Genomic DNA, 17,972 nt, shown 5'->3' with positions numbered 1-17,972 from the left:
TTTCAGCAAGGTTCGGTCACTCACTGTTATTTGTTAAGGAACACATCAGAGATTTTGCTGTGTGCAAGCATTACAGCCCAAATCTCCTGAGGATTTCTCCACTGAGATATGTGTCACAGTTTTAGCATTTACAGAACTGCAAATTGTCCATTGATTCCCTGGTGACTCTATATGACACCACCATAAAACTATTTCTGATTACCGGAAAGAGATAGAAAAATATCAGTTAACCCTTTAAGGACACAATTTTAGTTTAATGTTTAATTGCAGTTTAATCTGCAGGGAACATTTATGTCAGATCCTTGTAGACTAGGACTAAACTACAGTAAATTACCAATATCCAGAGGTCCGTTTGTAACTAGGGGTCGTCTGTAAGTCAGGTGTTCTTAAGTAGGGGACCGCCTGTAAAAGTTTTTCAAACATTTATTGTAGGCTTGTTACAATATTTTTGCACTGACAAAGGATGCAGAAGCCGCATGGGCCTGCCAAAATATTCTCATATTTTCTACAAAAGGATGTTTTCACGTGTCATAAAAATTCTTAGCTATTTTCCTGAAGAAGAAAAAACACAGTTTTCTATCATAAAAAATGTCTGCAGAACGTGTGACATTTCCACACATGAGCCAGGAAGATGTAGCGCCAGACATTTTGCTGGAGCCTGCACTATATGAAGTAGAGAGGAAGCACAATATATAAAACTGGTAATTGTGATTCAGCCTCTCTCTCCATTCCACCCTGTAACGTTTATTTTATTGCTTGGTGAGCAGGTGCTTGATTCTCACAATCTGTCGGAGTTCATTAAATACTGCCCTAAACACACTGCTCCCATCACAGCGGCTCTAAGGTCACTCTCAGATTCCTTTATCTTTTCTGTAATGTGCCACCGAAAATACAGCTCAAATGTAGCAGCCAGATAGAAGACCACAGTAGTAGAGGATAGGGGAAGATTAAACAAAAGCTTCACACCAGTCATGTTTAGGAAGAACATGGAAGGCTATAATGCTACAGCGATTGTGTCATTAAATACCTTGGTATCTTGTTCCATGGTATTATATGAAATGATATTATTAAATGACGTTGTGACTATGCTATTTATGGAGGTCAAAATGAAGGGAAATTGCCATGTACTACAGGTAGTGCTATTTATGAGCTGTATGTTATAGAGCAGGAGACATGAGCACATTCATGTGTAATTTTGTGGGAAATGATTCAGTATATCTTGCATTTTATTGATTTATATCTCTATCTAGAGGGAAAGCAGTGGGTCCAGCCACAGGACTTGTTAGCCCACAACTGGAATGTTGTTGTTGAGATGTGTGTGTAAGTGTGGGGAGAAGGATATTAGGTAATTTACTAATATAAATCTATTAATAGTTCTGCACCGCTTTATTGATATGTAAAGTGAAGGCTCCTGCCCTTTACCTCATCAGCCAGACATTTCTGACTATAAAGTAGATGCAGATGGAGGGCCATGTGATCACTGACCATGAACAATCGCCCTGCCAATACCTTGATCTTCTATTTATAAATGGTTTCTGAAGGTCCTGGCAGGGAGATGGTTCATTGACAGATGGCGATCACATGCAGCCATTTTATGGACAGGAGTGTCTGGGGATGAGGTAAGAGATAAGATCCTTTACATAACAGAAAGCATTGCAGAACTTTTAATAGATGTATATTGGTAAATTACCTTATGTACTGCCCCCCACACACAAAAATAAGTTTAAGTGGCCAACCCCTTTAATATTGTCCTGCAGATCAGATATTCTAATCAGTGTAAGAGCTCCTGGGATCACACAAGTGATCTTACTACTAGTATACAGTGTTTTTAGTATTTCATTCCTAGAAGTAGCCACATATGTAAAGGATTTTAATGAATATCCTACGATGAGATGAGAGTTTGAAAAAACTAGATTGTATCCCAGCCTGATGATCTTAATGTCTTTTTTCCAGGAGGTCTCTGAATGAAATAGTCTGCGTGTCAGCTCCCTCCTTGCACGGCTTAGGCCTGGTTCATGTATCAGTGAGTGTGGATAGAGCAATGCTAGAGAGCAGTCTGCAGTTTGAATACATAGACGACCCCAAGGTGCTGCGCATCGAACCAGAGTGGAGCATTGCCAGGTAGGATATGAGTTACTTTTAATTCCTGTGAGTGCAAAATTCTTATGTATGTTTAATGTTTAATCAATTTTAACTATTATCTATAAATCATCACCAAATGGTAATACATACCTGTTTGATATTTTCTCGAGGATTGGATTCTTCAATGCTGAAAGGGGTAATCCTGACATTTGAAATTGATGGACACTGTTAAGGATAAGCCATCAATATAAAATAAATAGGGGTCAGATTGATCAAAGGGGTGGTAGAACACAGTAGTCTCTTCATTCTTTACATGGTCCATAACACTGTCTGTCCAGACACTATCGCTGTGGTAATATTTTTCTATTTGTTATCCATAGCCTCCTTCTATCTAAAATCAATAAAATAATTGTAATAAAATAAAATATTGCTAGTGTGCCCGAAGGGCTCTGGAGGGTGTTACCCGGGCTCCTTCTTGCTGCAGCGTCACACACTGTCAAAGTGTGCAGAGAGCAATGCCCCCTTATATGGTGTGCTGAAACTTCCTCCGCTGCAGTGAGATTTCATCAGGCAAAGGGAGGGGGGTGATGAGGGAGTAGGAGGATGGTGAGACAGTGTTACAGCCCGTGATGCTGCAGAACAGGGTGCACTGATAACACCCCCCAGAGTCCTTCAGGCTCATTATTATCATTTAAAAGTTGATTTTGTAAGGAAAGAGGTCATGGATAACAAATATAAGAAGATTACCACAGTCACAATGCCTGAATTTGTGAGTAAGTGTCCCTGGTTTATCATGATGGATTTTAATGGTAGATTTCCTTTAAGTGTTGTCTGTCTCATTTATATTTTGTGCATAGCCATGAAATGGATTTACACCAGTTAGAAAAAGGTTACACAGAATTCTGTTCTGTAGGCAATTTCCAAAGTCAAAGTCCGTTCTATTTGGTTAGATGAACAATATTGACTAGGGCTGGTTAACTCCGTCTGTCCTATTCTGCCATCCAGATGCACATCAACAATCGGATACATAAGAGTTAAATGCCATGTTTGTTGAGTACAGAAATAAATTATAAACGCTATGCCAGTGTTTTCAACATTGTTATTCATATGTAATTATTTTTTATAAAATCTTAAAGAAGGTAAATGACGCCAAACGTATAAAAAATCGCAAATTGTTTGGAGCAAAACCAAATGTCACTATAAGTGCAACCATAAAGTAAAAATTGAAGCCATTACGAGATGAAAGAAATTGCAGCGCTACTTCATCTGTACAGGATAGCACAATGATTCATATGGGACACTGTAATATGTCACACCACAGGACTAATAGATGAGGCGGCTTTATTCACACAAATATTGGAACTTAAAGGGGTTGTCCACTTTCAGAAAATAATTGATATTGTCTGTGTCATGAAAAGATATACAATTTTCCAATTTCCAAGGACCGAGTTTTAGCCAAAGGAAGTAAACAATTAAACGTCCTGTAGAATGACAGCAAGCAGAGATCTAGAAAACCACAAGGAAATGATACAGAAAGTACATTGCAAAATTGTAGAACTATTCACAATACACAATATCAATTATTTGCTGAAAGTGGACAACCCCTTAAATTGATCCTTAAGTCCGGCAAAGAAAACAACCACTGCAAAATAATTTTAAAGTATGTATAGTAAACCTGCCAAGTGGTCTTAACCCACTCCTAGAAATCTCTCATCAGTTAGTCGTTTCGATACCATTGCTGCCTATGGCCACAAGAGTGCGGTAAGGAATATCTCTAAATTCTGTTACCAGAACCCAGGCAAGATGGCAGCCTCCATACTAGAAAATAGAAAAAAAGCTACAATTAGAAAACAAAAACAGATTGGAAAAAATGGCAACTCATTTCCTTCAAGCTCTGACAACAATTCTTGTTTTCAAGACTTTCTGATCATTCCTGTTGAATATTATCTTTTCTCCTTTGCTCTGCTAGTAGCCACTGTGTATCTATGCTTTGAAGGGGATCCCTTAGTGTTCCTAGCATGTGAATGATGAAAAAGAAAGTATTTATTAATGAAAGAAAGGAATGTTAGGCAACATTGTAATTTTTACTCTTGGCTATATAGTTAGTATGTTACTTTAAAAGGGCATCTGCATCTCCTACACAAGCTGCTACCATCTGTTATATATCCCCGTGGACTATATGAGGTTTTATTTGTCCTGAAACCAAATTTCTGTTTGTATAATGTATATAAATTACAAAACCCCATAACACCGCAAAGCTCTGGCCAAATCTGTAAACACATAGCGTACACGCCCTACATAGAAAGTATCCTTATTTAGGCCAACAACAAAATTATGTATTTTTAATATGTATTTCTTCACATTAACAAACTGATTACAATATCTGGATGTATAAGCTGTGAAGGAGCATGAGGTCTACTTATCCCATGGCATCTTGTAGCCTTAACCCAGGGGAACTGCAATTACATGGTGACCTTTACATTGCAAGCGGCGGCCTTTCTAGAAGGTATGCTGCGACATTTGTGTGGTCCCTGAATGTTCTCCATGATAAGCCTTAACCAAATATAAGTCACAGCATATAAGGTCCTTTATACAGCATCTCAATAAGTTGGGAATTTATAGATTTTCACATATTACAATGAAAGTCTCAGCTTAGCATTAGCTTTTCTATTTCCACATTACAGAAATGCATAAACAATAGGAGAAATGAGAATGAGAACGGAAGGTTACATGGGTCATGCATACTGCCTCCATTGTCTAAATCAAAAATGTTCTGAACACTACATTTTAGTTCATATCTGTAATATGTACCATTATAACATTATAAATACAGTGCATTGCTTATCATCTTTATATCCTCACTCACGGTACAGCCTGTACTATAGGTCAGAGGTGCTTTCACGCTCTGGTTTGTATTTATAACAGAGAACAAACACTTTGGGGAACATTGACTAAGGGCTTTGCGCCAGTTTTCTGGTGTACTTGCACAGGTATTTAAGAAGTTTCTGCACCACAAATGTGTCGCACGTGCCTGTTTTGTGGCACAGGTGCGTTCGCCACCATGCTACAACAATTAGGGGGTGTTCCGGTGCGCATACGGAACGTGCGCCAGATTTAACATGCAAGTCCTATAGAAGTGTGTTGCACGCCCCATGGTAAAGATAAAGCATAAAAAAAGTGGTGCACTCTGACGGGCCAGTTTAGGAAGCGCCTGATTCATGAAGAACGGAATCCAGAATCTGGCGCACCCTGCATTATACACAGACAAGCCACACAGTGCAGTTTGAACCATCCTTGGTAAATGTGCCCCTATTAACCACTAACACTATAAAGGGAATCACCCAGTAGTAAAATCAGCATTGTGTAGGGGACGTTTCAGACATACATTATCTGTCATGTAAGAAAAGATTCTTTTTTCATCTCTATGCAAATTAGCTTCTCAGTACAAAAGAGGCGGTACACAAGAAGGCATTGAAAAAAGGAGGTGCCCCAGTATGCATGACTTTTCTCCATATATGTTAGGTTCAATGCATTATTTATTTTTTTATTATTTATTTTCTCTAAAATGACTAAGGACCTAACTAGAAGTGGTAAATGAACACACATAGGGATAACATATAAAGGGGGCAATACAGTTTAGACAAGTCGATGGTTGAACAGCATGGGTTGGATTATGTACAATTTGACGGCACTGTCATTCAAGCAGTACTGGGCAAAGAGTGTTCACACATACTAATGTTTTGTTTGATTTAAAGGAAACCTACCACTTGTAGTGGCAGGTTTCCGATGGCAATACCGAGCACCAGCTCAGGGTGAGCTGGTGCCGGAGCTTATTTTAGTTTTTAAACTTTATAGCCGGCGCAGGCAGGTACGCGCTCGGCGCTTACCGTGCGCGCGGCTACATAGGAAGTGAATGAGAGCCGCGCGCATGGTAAGCGCCGGGCGCGTACCTGCCTGCGCCGGCTATAAAGTTTAAAAAGTGTTTTAAACCGCGATACCGCGGTTTAAAACACTAACTAAAATAAGCTCCGGCACCAGCTCACCCTGAGCTGGTGCTCGGTATTGCCATCGGAAACCTGCCACTTCAAGTGGTAGGTTTCCTTTAAGCCAATTAACAAACATTCATTAAGATTAACTATAGCCTAATGTCTGTGCTCAATTGCACTGCACCCTGGGCCACAAAGCAGTATTATGTAATATTGGGAAAAGATTTAATAAGCTATGACCCACATGATGGCAGACTGATACGATGCTCCGCAAAATAGTTTCTATTACTGGAAAGTTAGTAGGGTTAAAAGTATGTGTTCTTACTATGACTTGTATGCATCCATGCAAATAAATCACAATTATGGACCCATAAAGTGTACAAATAAGTATCAGCAAATATACAATCTTGTGTCAAAATGATATTGATTTCAACTGTTTCCATTGATTGTGGCCAGTGATTATATGGATCTGGAGTTAGATTGCCATCATTCTGCACAGTAATGTTATTGATTTGTATGGAGTCCTACATGGACAGGGTTGATTCTGTCTTAGTTTTCTCAGCACTGGTTCTTGATATTACACTTTATAGAATAGAATTTTTGGTATATTTTACTACAGTTTCTATTAACACATTATTTTCAATAGAGAAGAGTGACAAAACTAATGTTATAAATTGTTTTTTTATACTTTTGATGTAAAATAATAACATTTATACAAGTCATACCTATTTACCTGCAAAGCAAGCAGAATGCTTACTGAACCTACCATTGCACATGTAATCAATGTTAATATCTGTTGACAGGTGTATTGAGTATCTTATATTGTCTATTAATAAAGTTTATAGTACACTTGATTATCTTAATTGGAAATGAGTCAGAAATGTATAAAAGCATAAGTGAAATATGTTTTGAAGGTTACCAGACACCATTTCTTGAGTCATTGAACTTTTGGTTTTTAGATGATGGTCATTTACATTAGGGACACTATTTCTGTATCTACTGAGGATATCATAATCCATAATAAACATGTACATTAGGGACACTATTTCTGTATCTACTGAGGATATCATAATCCATAATAAACATGTACATTAGGGACACTATTTCTGTATCCAATGAAGATATCATAATCCATAAAAAAACAGTTAATTGAAATCTGTGCAGGGTTTTGAGCACACAACATATCTTAGAAGGAACATGCCCACTCTGCCCATACACAGAAACAAAAAGAAGAGGGTGAAAAGTATAGATGTAAATTATATTGTTTCCAAGGGCTTAAATACCATAACAGCTGCTACGGGTGGCCCACAGTGTCAGGGGGCTCGGCCACCTGACCTGAAACACTAAATAAAGGATGTGCACTATTATATACATATTGGGGCACATTTACTTTCCCGGTCCCTGTGCGATCCCCGATCCGGACTGTCCTGACGAGGATGAAATCTGCCGTGATTCATGAAGATCGTACGTCCGATATCCTGCATGTGTTGTTTCCCCGAACAGGTCCGCCGGAGTTCACCATCTTCCTCCTGGTGTATATAAGTGCATGGCTTGCGACACAATTTTTAAGTTGAATCCCGCGGTTTTTCCGAAACTGTTGGATTGTCCAATGACCCGCCCTCCGATTCGTGTGGCATGAAAGCCGGCACGCTAGCGCTAAAATCCGATCGCGTGCGCCGAAAACCCCTTTTAAATCCCTGTCCCAGCAGCGCAAAATGGAAATCATCGGGATGTACAACGAAGGTGCTGTCCACAGGGCCCTTAGTAAATGAGCCCCATTATGCTTCACATTGTACATGTATATAACAGCTGCACATCTTCCATAATGCAGATGAGAAATGTTGGGGGAAGGTGAGGGGACAGCAAATCAGCAACTAGGAATCTCTCATCTCTACTTCCAGACATCTCAGATCTGTGGTCTCTGATCACCCCCTGGGATAAGAAGGCTGCCTGAATATATACATATATGAGTATGAGTGTATAAATGTATGGATTTGTATATGTGAAGTAATGTTCATATGCTTTATATGTGTGTGTATGATGTGTATATTATAACATTGTTTGTTTACATACTTTATGTGTGTATATGGTGTGTTAATACTGTACACATGGGTATATATGGTGTGTATACACTCACCGGCCACTTTATTAGGAACACCTGTCCAACTGCTCGTTAACACTTAATTTCTAATCAGCCAATCACATAGCGGCAACTCAGTGCATTTAGGCATGTAGACATGGTCAAGACAATTTCCTGCAGTTCAAACCGAGCATCAGTATGGGGAAGAAAGGTGATTTGAGTGCCTTTGAACGTGGCATGGTTGTTGGTGCCAGATGGGCTGGTCTGAGTATTTCAGGAACTGCTGATCTACTGGGATTTTCACGCACAACCATCTCTAGGGTTTACAGAGAATGGTCCGAAAAAGAAAAAACATTCAGTGAGCGGCAGATCTGTGGGCGGAAATGCCTTGTTGATGCCAGAGGTCAGAGGAGAATGGGCAGACTGGTTCGAGCTGATAGAAAGGCAACAGTGACTCAAATCGCCACCCGTTACAACCAAGGTAGGCAAAAGAGCATCTCTGAACGCACAGTACGTCGAACTTTGAGCAGAAGCCCACACAGGGTGCCACTCCTTTCAGCTAATAACAGGAAACTGAGGCTACAATTTTCACAAGCTCATTGAAATTGGACAGTAGAAGATTGGAAAAATGTTGCCTGGTCTGATGAGTCTCGATTTCTGCTGCGACATTCGGATGGTAGGGTCAGAATTTGGCGTCAACAACATGAAAGCATGGATCCATCCTGCCTTGTATCAACGGTTCAGGCTAGTGGTGGTGGTGTCATGGTGTGGGGAATATTTTCTTGGCACTCTTTGGGCCCCGTGGTACCAATTGAGCATCGTTGCAACGCCACAGCCTACCTGAGTATTGTTGCTGACCATGTCCATCCCTTTATGACCCCAATGTACCAAACATCTGATGGCTACTTTCAGCAGGATAATGCGCCATGTCATAAAGCTGGAATCAGCTGGAAAGTAGCCATCAGATGTTTGGTACATTGGGGTCATAAAGGGATGGACATGGTCAGCAACAATACTCAGGTAGGCTGTGGCGTTGCAACGATGCTCAATTGGTACCAAGGGGCCCAAAGAGTGCCAAGAAAATATTCCCCACACCATGACACCACCACCACTAGCCTGAACCGTTGATACAAGGCAGGATGGATCCATGCTTTCATGTTGTTGACGCTAAATTCTGACCCTACCATCCGAATGTCGCAGCAGAAATCGAGACTCATCAGACCAGGCAACGTTTTTCCAATCTTCTACTGTCCAATTTCGATGAGCTTGTGCAAATTGTAGCCTCAGTTTCCTGTTCTTAGCTGAAAGGAGTGGCACCCGGTGTGGTCTTCTGCTGCTGTAGCCCATCTGCCTCAAAGTTCGATGTACTGTGCGTTCAGAGATGCTCTTCTGCCTACCTTGGTTGTAACGGGTGGCGATTTGAGTCACTGTTGCCTTTCTATCAGCTCGAACCAGTCTGCCCATTCTCCTCTGACTTCTGGCATCAACAAGGCATTTCCGCCCACAGAACTGCCGCTCACTGGATGTTTTTTCTTTTTCGGACCATTCTCTGTAAACCATAGAGATGGTTGTGCGTGAAAATCCCAGTAGATCAGCAGTTTCTGAAATACTCAGACCAGCCCATCTGACACCAACAACCATGCCACGTTCAAAGGCACTCAAATCACCTTTCTTCCCCATACTGATGCTCGGTTTGAACTGCAGGAAATTGACCTGACCATGTCTACATGCCTAAATGCACTGAGTTGCCACCCTGTGATTGGCTGATTAGAAATTAAGTGTTAACGAGCAGTTGGACAGGTGTAAAGGTAAAGTGGCCGGTGAGTGTATATAACGTATATAAGCTTATAAATATATATATCGGAGCATAAATGTGTGCACATGAGAGAAAAAATGTGTGTTTGTGTGTGAGTGTATAAATTGGTTTGTATGAGTATAGAACTGTATGTGTGTAATAGTGCATACGTGTGTGTAGGAATACATAAGTACATAGATTTTTGTATGAGTGTATAAATGTAATTGAGTAATTGTATAAACATGTGTTAGTATGTATATATTTTTTAAGGGAAAGGGGGTCCCACTCATAAGACTTCTACGGAGCCCAACTACTTCTAGTTACACCCCTGAATGTTTCCATAACTCCTATAGAAGTCAAAGGAAGTATGAGATGTGGAAACAGCAATTTAGCAATGTGTGCTCAGGGGACAGGGTCTTGGGGGTTCAGTTAAAGAGGACCTGTCACCCATAACTAAAGTAAGCAGCTCCTACTGCTTAAACGCCGCGGGGTACAGTTTAATCGCCGGACCGCTCGCAGATGTATTCATGAGGGGGCGGGGTTAGGGGCTTTAGTAAGCAGCTCCTAGTGCCGAAATTATGGGTGACAGGTCTTCTTTAAGGAATAGTTGCATTTCCTGAGGTTATGCAGCAGATTTCTTTGATTCAAAAATCTCCATTCCCCAATCTCTCATTATAGCCTTTGTTGAGCATAGCAGGAGGACGCAGGATGGAAAGACACTGTTTGGTACGTCTTTCGGTTCTGTGTTTCTTGCAGGATACGACATATACCGTGCAGACGAAGGCAAAAAGAATGCCATAATCTACACGAGGACCTTTCCCAGCATATACACCATGCATATCATAAAAGGTTGTGGGTGGTTATAGCACGTGTGATTTCAATTTTACCTCAACAATTCTGAAACAGTGCACACAAACACCGAATGCTAAATTTTTAGACTTTTTACTATGCCTAAAGACAGGACAGGTGAAGGACCTGTGCAGGTAACTAGAAGAAATGAATCACCGCCACTCTGTGGTCACATTGCGTCCCGTGTCTTAAGGCTAGCCTCAAATTATAGCTGTTTATTCTTAACCTAAAATAACACAACAAATCGAACCTACAATTAACATGAGCTTTAGCGTTAGTATGACCATTATCTAGGACTTCTGCTATGTATCCATGCAATGGTTTACCACTGAAATAATCATATACTTTCTTTTGTCATACACAGTGGTCACACATCCCTAACTGTCATTGGCACCAACCTCGACATCATACAAGAACCAAGAATTCGTGTGAAGTATAACGGCAAAGAGTCTGTGAATGTATGTCCCTGCCAGTAAACAGCGCTGTATAATTGCAAAAGCCTTATGTTTTTCCTTGCTAGAATTACATGTCAACGTCAAGAACATGCCATCTAAAAAGTATTTAAAAGAAAACAATTTGTAAAGAAGAAGGTTCCCCTTTGATCATGGCTATTGTCCTGTGACAAGGGCATTACAGTTGGGTCACTGCCTTGTGCTCTGTGGGTTGTAGTGAACATAGCACCACCTAGTGGCCTAGAGCAGTAAGGATGGAAAATCTCACTACTTTTATTACAAAAGTCATTCAATCATTTTCAACTGATTTAGGAAAAAATTCAGCAGTGTATGGCATTTTATTTATTTTTGGTCTAATGACTTATTTTGCTTCCATTTAACAAAACCTGGTAAGCCATAACCAAGATTTACATCAATTTGGGAGAAAAACTAGAATTCACTAGAAAAAAGGCATAATTGTGTGTCAACATTTACAGTTCTACACAAATATATATTTAGTAGTTTAGTGGTCCGCATAGGTCTTTGTCAGATTTCTCAGTATGTAGTAAGTGCTATATATTGTTATCTTTTTTTCGGACATCTCATTGCTGTCTTTGCCTCACCAGGTGTGTAAGAATGTTAATGCTACATGTCTGACATGCTGGGCACCTGCTCTTACACCAGAGTATCGTCCGGGACTGGATGCTGTTGAGAGACCAGATGAGTTTGGCTTCATCTTCAATAATGTTCAGTCACTTTTGATCTTCAATAACACCAAGTTCATCTATTACCCCAATCCAACTTTTGAACTCCTCAGCACCACAGGTGTCCTTGAGCAGAAGCCTGGATCTCCAATCATACTGAAGGTAAGAGGCCAGAACTCAGCACTTAAGGAATAGTGCAGGATTATTAGATGCATCTTTTGTCTGTGAATCTTATATGTCCTTTCTCTACAGGGGAAAAACCTGTGTCCCCCTGCTGCAGGAGGGGTGAAGCTCAATTACACTGTGCTGATTGGGGATACCCCATGTGCAGTAACCGTATCTGAGACACAGCTTCTATGTGAATCACCTAACTTCACTGGACAACACAAAGTGACTGTAAGTTTCTTTCTTTTCTACTATGATATTACATGATACAGTTCCTTTACGTAGAACAATGTAAACTTAAAGGTTTTGCCCGTGTAAAAAAAGTTCTCAAATTTTAATCCCTTAGTGATGTTTACACAAGAAAGATTATTTTTAATTTATTATTTTACTATTTTAGTCAGTTTTATTGCTGTTTTTGGTTCTATCAGTAATGGTCAGTGTAAGATTCAGCAGTGTGGGTGAGCACTAGCTGAGCAGACACTTCATGATTCCTCTGTGCTATGAGATGCTTTGTACTGACAATGGGGCAGATTTATCAAGTGTCTGAAAGTCAGAATATTTCCAGTTGCCCATGGCAACCAATCACAGCTCCCCTTTAAAATATTCATGAGCACTGGTAAAATGAAAGCTGAGCTGTGATTGGTTGCCATAAGCAACTGGAAATATTCTGACTTTCAGACACTTGATGAATCTGCCCCAATGTGTTTAAATTATCAGGGTATTCTACTAATATCTGACACATAGAAAAAGACAGCTCAGAGTCATGATATGTATATACGATACAATGGCACAATCAGTTCTGCTACCTCACCTAATCAATAAAACACATAGTTAGCACTGCTATAATACCCTCAGATCAAGAACTTATCTTGTCCCTGCTGGACAGGAAGTGCCTGTGTCTGTAGTGCTCTCTGCCTGCTGCTCCTCCCCCGGCAGTACAAGAGAACTATTTATTTATGCCAGAGGTTTCTGCCCAACCATAGTGAGGAGTCTATGGTGGTATGTAAAAAAATGTAAACATCAGAGACAGGTTGGAATTATATCTGTGAAATTCTGTATTTTTGTTAATAACATTGAACTAGAGTATGAGTATATTGAAGAAGAGGAATATCCCTTTAAGAAACATTTCTGTTTACACTGTCAGATTGTCATAGTTTTAAGCACACCTTTCTGGTAAGCCACACTCTAAGGGGGCATATTTATCATACCCCGCACTCGTACACCGTTGTATGGTCTTGCGCAGCATTTATTTCTAAGCCAGGCCCTGTCTGGTGTAGAAATAAATACAGCTGGCGACTTTTCACATTCAAATGGGGACAGTAACTCCCTCGCCAGCCCACTCCCGGGCCGGCCACACCCCCACTTTATGCCCCTTCACGCCAGCTGTTGTGAAGGTGGCGGATTGGGTAGAATAATCGCAGCTGCTAGCAATAAGCTAGCATTTGTGATTATTTCAGGGCCTTTACCCCACTGACGTGGCGCAGAGGTCCTGATAAATATGCCCCTAAGTGTCTCAACATTTAAAAAATATAGTGCAAAGTATATCCCCCCTGTTTTTTATTCTGCAGATAATGCTAGAAATAGGAAACTGAATTATTATGTGTTCAGTACATTTAAAGTTTAATATAGTTCAATATATGTATTGTTTTAATTGGATAATCCGAGAATCTTTCTTGTCTTCTTCTAGGTACATGTTGGGGGTATGGTCTTCTCGCCAGGATCTGTCAATGTGATTTCAGACAGCCTGTTGACACTTCCTGCCATTGTCAGCATAGCCGCTGGCGGAAGCCTTCTCCTCATCATTGTCATTATAGTGCTCATTGCATACAAACGCAAATCAAGAGAGAATGACCTTACTTTGAAGAGACTGCAGATGCAGATGGACAACCTGGAGTCTCGAGTGGCCCTTGAATGTAAAGAAGGTGAGTATTTAAAGTCTTAAGGCTTGAAATGAACAATCTGAGGCACATTCCATCACTGGATACAGAGCTAGGGTCATAGGTCTATGTTTCCTTTAATGCGGAAAGAGACTTTGTGTCCCACTGTTTAATATATTATTGATTTTGTTCCTACGAATTGGATCACTGTATTAATTTGTCTTCTTTTGTTTTTGCACATGTTCTGTTGAGCTCAACAACAATCAAACGTGTAAAAGGGTTTTTGTTTCAGCAGCTGATCCCCAGTCTGGGATGTGTCTAGATTTCACTGGACACAGAACAAGTGGATAAATAGCTGCCATCTGCTGTCTGTGACTTTAACTAGTCAGACAATAACACAGTTGACCTTATACCAGGGCAGAATGGGCAAAGGTTAGATAAAGATGGCAGTGTGACTTATAATCACAGCTATATTACATTTCAGCCGTTTGCTTAATGTACAAGAATGTGTCATGTGTTGCTACAAAATACTAAGCAGCTGGACTACTTTAAGAATTAGAGACAGAGATCATGAAGCAGTCCAACTTGGCACATGATTTTTTTGTGTTTCATACATAATCATACTCATGGGTTTCTATAGTTCAGTTTATGCTCTTTGCTTCTCCGATTTCTATATGTTTATCTATAGACTAAATCTCATTTGTTTGCAGGGAGCATAACTATTGCTGATTACCATGGTTACTGTTTTTTCGCAGAGTTATGCCATGTTCACACGCTATTATAGTATCAGAAAAGTGGGGCACATTCACTTAGCACAGTGCAGTCTGTACTATGTGCAGTTCCCCTGCGTAGCGGGCAGGGGGCGCCAGATTCAGGATTTCTGGCACCTGTCGATCATGAATCTGGGGCCCTCTGCTCTGCCCCGACAGAGTGCACTAACTTTTTTTTTGGTGCAACTTTAACATGGGCTATGCGACACAATTCTGTCTGACTTTGTATGTTAAATCTGGCGCACGGTCCAACTGAGCACCGGAACGCCCACTGCAGTTCAGAAATTGGTGTCACTTGAAGAATAGTGCAGTGCGCCCCACAAAGTGTCACATGCACTACAACTGTGTCGCGTGCGCCAGAAATGTGTCTCAGACATTTCTTAAATACATGTGCCAGCAGTTTGCACTGAAAAGAAGGTGCAAAGTCCAACAGAAAACTGGCGCAAGGACCTTAATAAATGTTACTCCATTACTCACAAAATGGAGCTTTAATTGTTCGCTTTTTTGATTCCCAAAATGTTATGGACTTTCAAAAGTAGGCAAAGTTATCTCCAAGATGACCACCATCTACAATGCCCATGATGCCTCTGTTCTCAGGAACAGCTACTCCCTCTACTATTATGACTCTCCTGCTCTGTTACCATAGTAATGACATGTGTAACTGCCATCACTGCACATCACCACAACACTGGCCATACTGGATGCACTCCAACCAACCGATTACAGCCAAACATAGTGGTGATCACATAACCTGCCCAGGCAGGTGCAGGACATGTGATGTGGACATGTGACCAGAGGCCATCTTCTACCCTTTGCCTCCTCCAAAGGGACAAAATCAATGGACTGATTAAAAGGCCAGTTTTTGTATACAGTTTGTATGTAGGCTGAAAGCGAGTTTTATGGAGTCTTCTAGTTAACAGGAATTCATTTTTAATCTAAGACCTAGACAATGGAAGATGATTTTCCAATTTGCAGAAAATCAAGATATAAACTTGACTGATGGCATCCACTGCACATGGATCTCTCCAGCATATGCTCTCCCACTACAATTTGTGTCACTTACTTTTTCAAAGTGCATAGAACTAAGAAGCCGATAGGCGTGCTTTCAGAATCAAGAAAACTAGCCCTGGCTCTGTGTGCATGAACCAGCTAGTAAGCGAGCCAGGCATGTGCCGGACATGAATTGCCAGAGCCAGAGGTGGTGTCACAGAATGAGGAGGGAAAGGGAACCTGAAGCAAGGGGTGCCACTGTAGGATAGGAGGGGGGTGCTTTCTGACAAGGAAGTCAATGCTATGGTGTGCCATCAGGTACAAATTTTCTACAAAATGAATTAACAGTATCTATTTTTCATTATGAAGGTATATCCAGTATTTGTGGTTGGAGAGTTTAGTGGCAGTGCCAGCTTGCAATCTTGCGCATGCTGGTAGACTCCATGTCAACTGAGATCCAGTTCATATACATTACAAACATCCAGTCCAGCTAGTTATGTGAATTTAGGTTCTAGTGTGTTAATAGAATTGTTCTGAAAAGTTAAATTTTCACTATCATTTTCAGCTTTTGCAGAATTACAGACTGATATCAATGAATTAACTAGTGACCTGGATCGCTCTGGTATCCCTTACCTGGATTACCGCACCTATGCCATGAGAGTATTATTTCCTGGTATAGAGGATCATCCTGTGCTTCGAGAATTGGAGGTTAGAGTTGACTTATTTCTTTTTTTTTAACTGTTTAGGGTGAAGTATTATATTGTACATCTTCATCAGAATCTCTTCTCATCAGCATGTGGTTGCATATCTTAACTACCACTACTGCTTTAGTCCCTTACCAGGTGGGAGTCATTGATGTTTGGGTGCCTAGAAAAGACTATCTACTACTTAAACAGTACATACTATGAGTGTTTTACAATATCTGGTGTAATAGACTGGGTAGCATTAGTGTGATAGTTATTATGTTATTATTTACAACAAGGAATGTTAGCTTCTGTGTGTAGTACTCAAGGACTGTTATTATTCCCATTCCAGGAATCATAGCTACTGGTAACACCATATAAATAGTATCATACTGTATATAGGCGATGGTTATACATGTTCTGCAGTTCTTTGTGAAATGTACCATTCATTTGCTTCATTATTGCTATATATATATATATATATATATATATATATATATATATATATATATATACAGCTTAATGTAATAGGCAGCTTGGCAAATACAGCGGGTAGCGTATTTCAGACAGAATCTTTCTGGCTACTGTCGCAGGCTGTTTTCTGTTAGCTCTCTGTCCCAGAACAGCTATGGGTCATTGACCCACTGTGATGGACTGCAGCCGAGCTATGAGTCGGTGCAAAGATGCCGGTAATGAATTCCAGGGAAGGTAATGGCCTCATATTAAATCTGTCTCAAGGGAGGTAGAGATAAGAGGGGGCTAGATATTCACATGGGAAAGGCAGAGTGGTGGCAGTGGGAAGACAGGTTGGATTATACATAAAGAAAATGTAGCAGAGGTATAAATGGCACTTATATTGCAGAGCTGCTGTGCATTCTTCATTTGCACACGTTCAGGTGTAAGGATTTTGCATCATTACACACTTGTAGGATATTACTATAAATGTAATACTTTTTAAAAAAGAATGAATCCTGTGAAATTGAAGAATTCTTCATTCAGAGAGACTTTGATACAAATTTTTGACAATTGCTGCCAGAATGCAAGGAGTTAACAATAATCATTGAAGCCTCTTATTTCTTACCACCAATACTTTAGGTTCAAGGGAATGGACAACAGAGTGTGGAGAAAGCCTTGAAGCTCTTTGCACAGCTGATCAACAACAAGGTTTTCTTACTGACTTTCATCCGCACCCTTGAGATGCAGCGTAGTTTTTCCATGCGTGACAGAGGAAATGTGGCTTCGCTCATCATGACGGCTCTGCAAGGAAAACTTGAATATGCCACTGATGTCTTGAAACAGCTGCTTTCAGACCTGATTGAGAAGAACCTAGAAAACAAGAATCACCCCAAGCTGCTATTGCGCAGGTTAGAATGGGGACCCTGTAAGCTACTATTCCACAAATGTCTATAGAGATTTCTCATCATCCCTAAAACGGATGCCTTGGATTTGGAGAGGGTACAAAGGAGAACTGCAAAATGACTGTATTCACACAGAGCACACTACAACACTGTATGGTAACTCCAATAATAAGCATGTATTTAAAGCTGTGCATAGACAGCA

The 17,972-nt window shown here is 40.4% G+C and overlaps 1 protein-coding gene across 2 annotated transcripts in view; it reads left to right on the top strand.

Moving 5' to 3' along the window:
• The window catches only part of PLXNA2 (plexin A2), a 210,301-nt gene that overhangs the window by 169,710 nt on the left and 22,619 nt on the right, over window positions 1-17,972 (top strand). For both annotated transcript variants that reach the window (XM_072137479.1, XM_072137480.1), the window contains exons 16-22: window positions 1,954-2,121; window positions 11,157-11,250; window positions 11,850-12,089; window positions 12,180-12,323; window positions 13,780-14,014; window positions 16,295-16,437; window positions 17,508-17,776. In XM_072137479.1, coding sequence (XP_071993580.1) covers window positions 1,954-2,121; window positions 11,157-11,250; window positions 11,850-12,089; window positions 12,180-12,323; window positions 13,780-14,014; window positions 16,295-16,437; window positions 17,508-17,776 — 1,293 coding nt within the window. The remainder of the gene's footprint in view (window positions 1-1,953; window positions 2,122-11,156; window positions 11,251-11,849; window positions 12,090-12,179; window positions 12,324-13,779; window positions 14,015-16,294; window positions 16,438-17,507; window positions 17,777-17,972) is intronic.

Source organism: Engystomops pustulosus, chromosome 2, assembly GCF_040894005.1.
Source record: "Engystomops pustulosus chromosome 2, aEngPut4.maternal, whole genome shotgun sequence".
Lineage (NCBI taxonomy): Eukaryota > Metazoa > Chordata > Amphibia > Anura > Leptodactylidae > Engystomops > Engystomops pustulosus.
The sequence above is the reverse complement of the archived record's forward strand: the minus strand, read 5'-3'. Positions and strand labels throughout refer to the sequence as shown.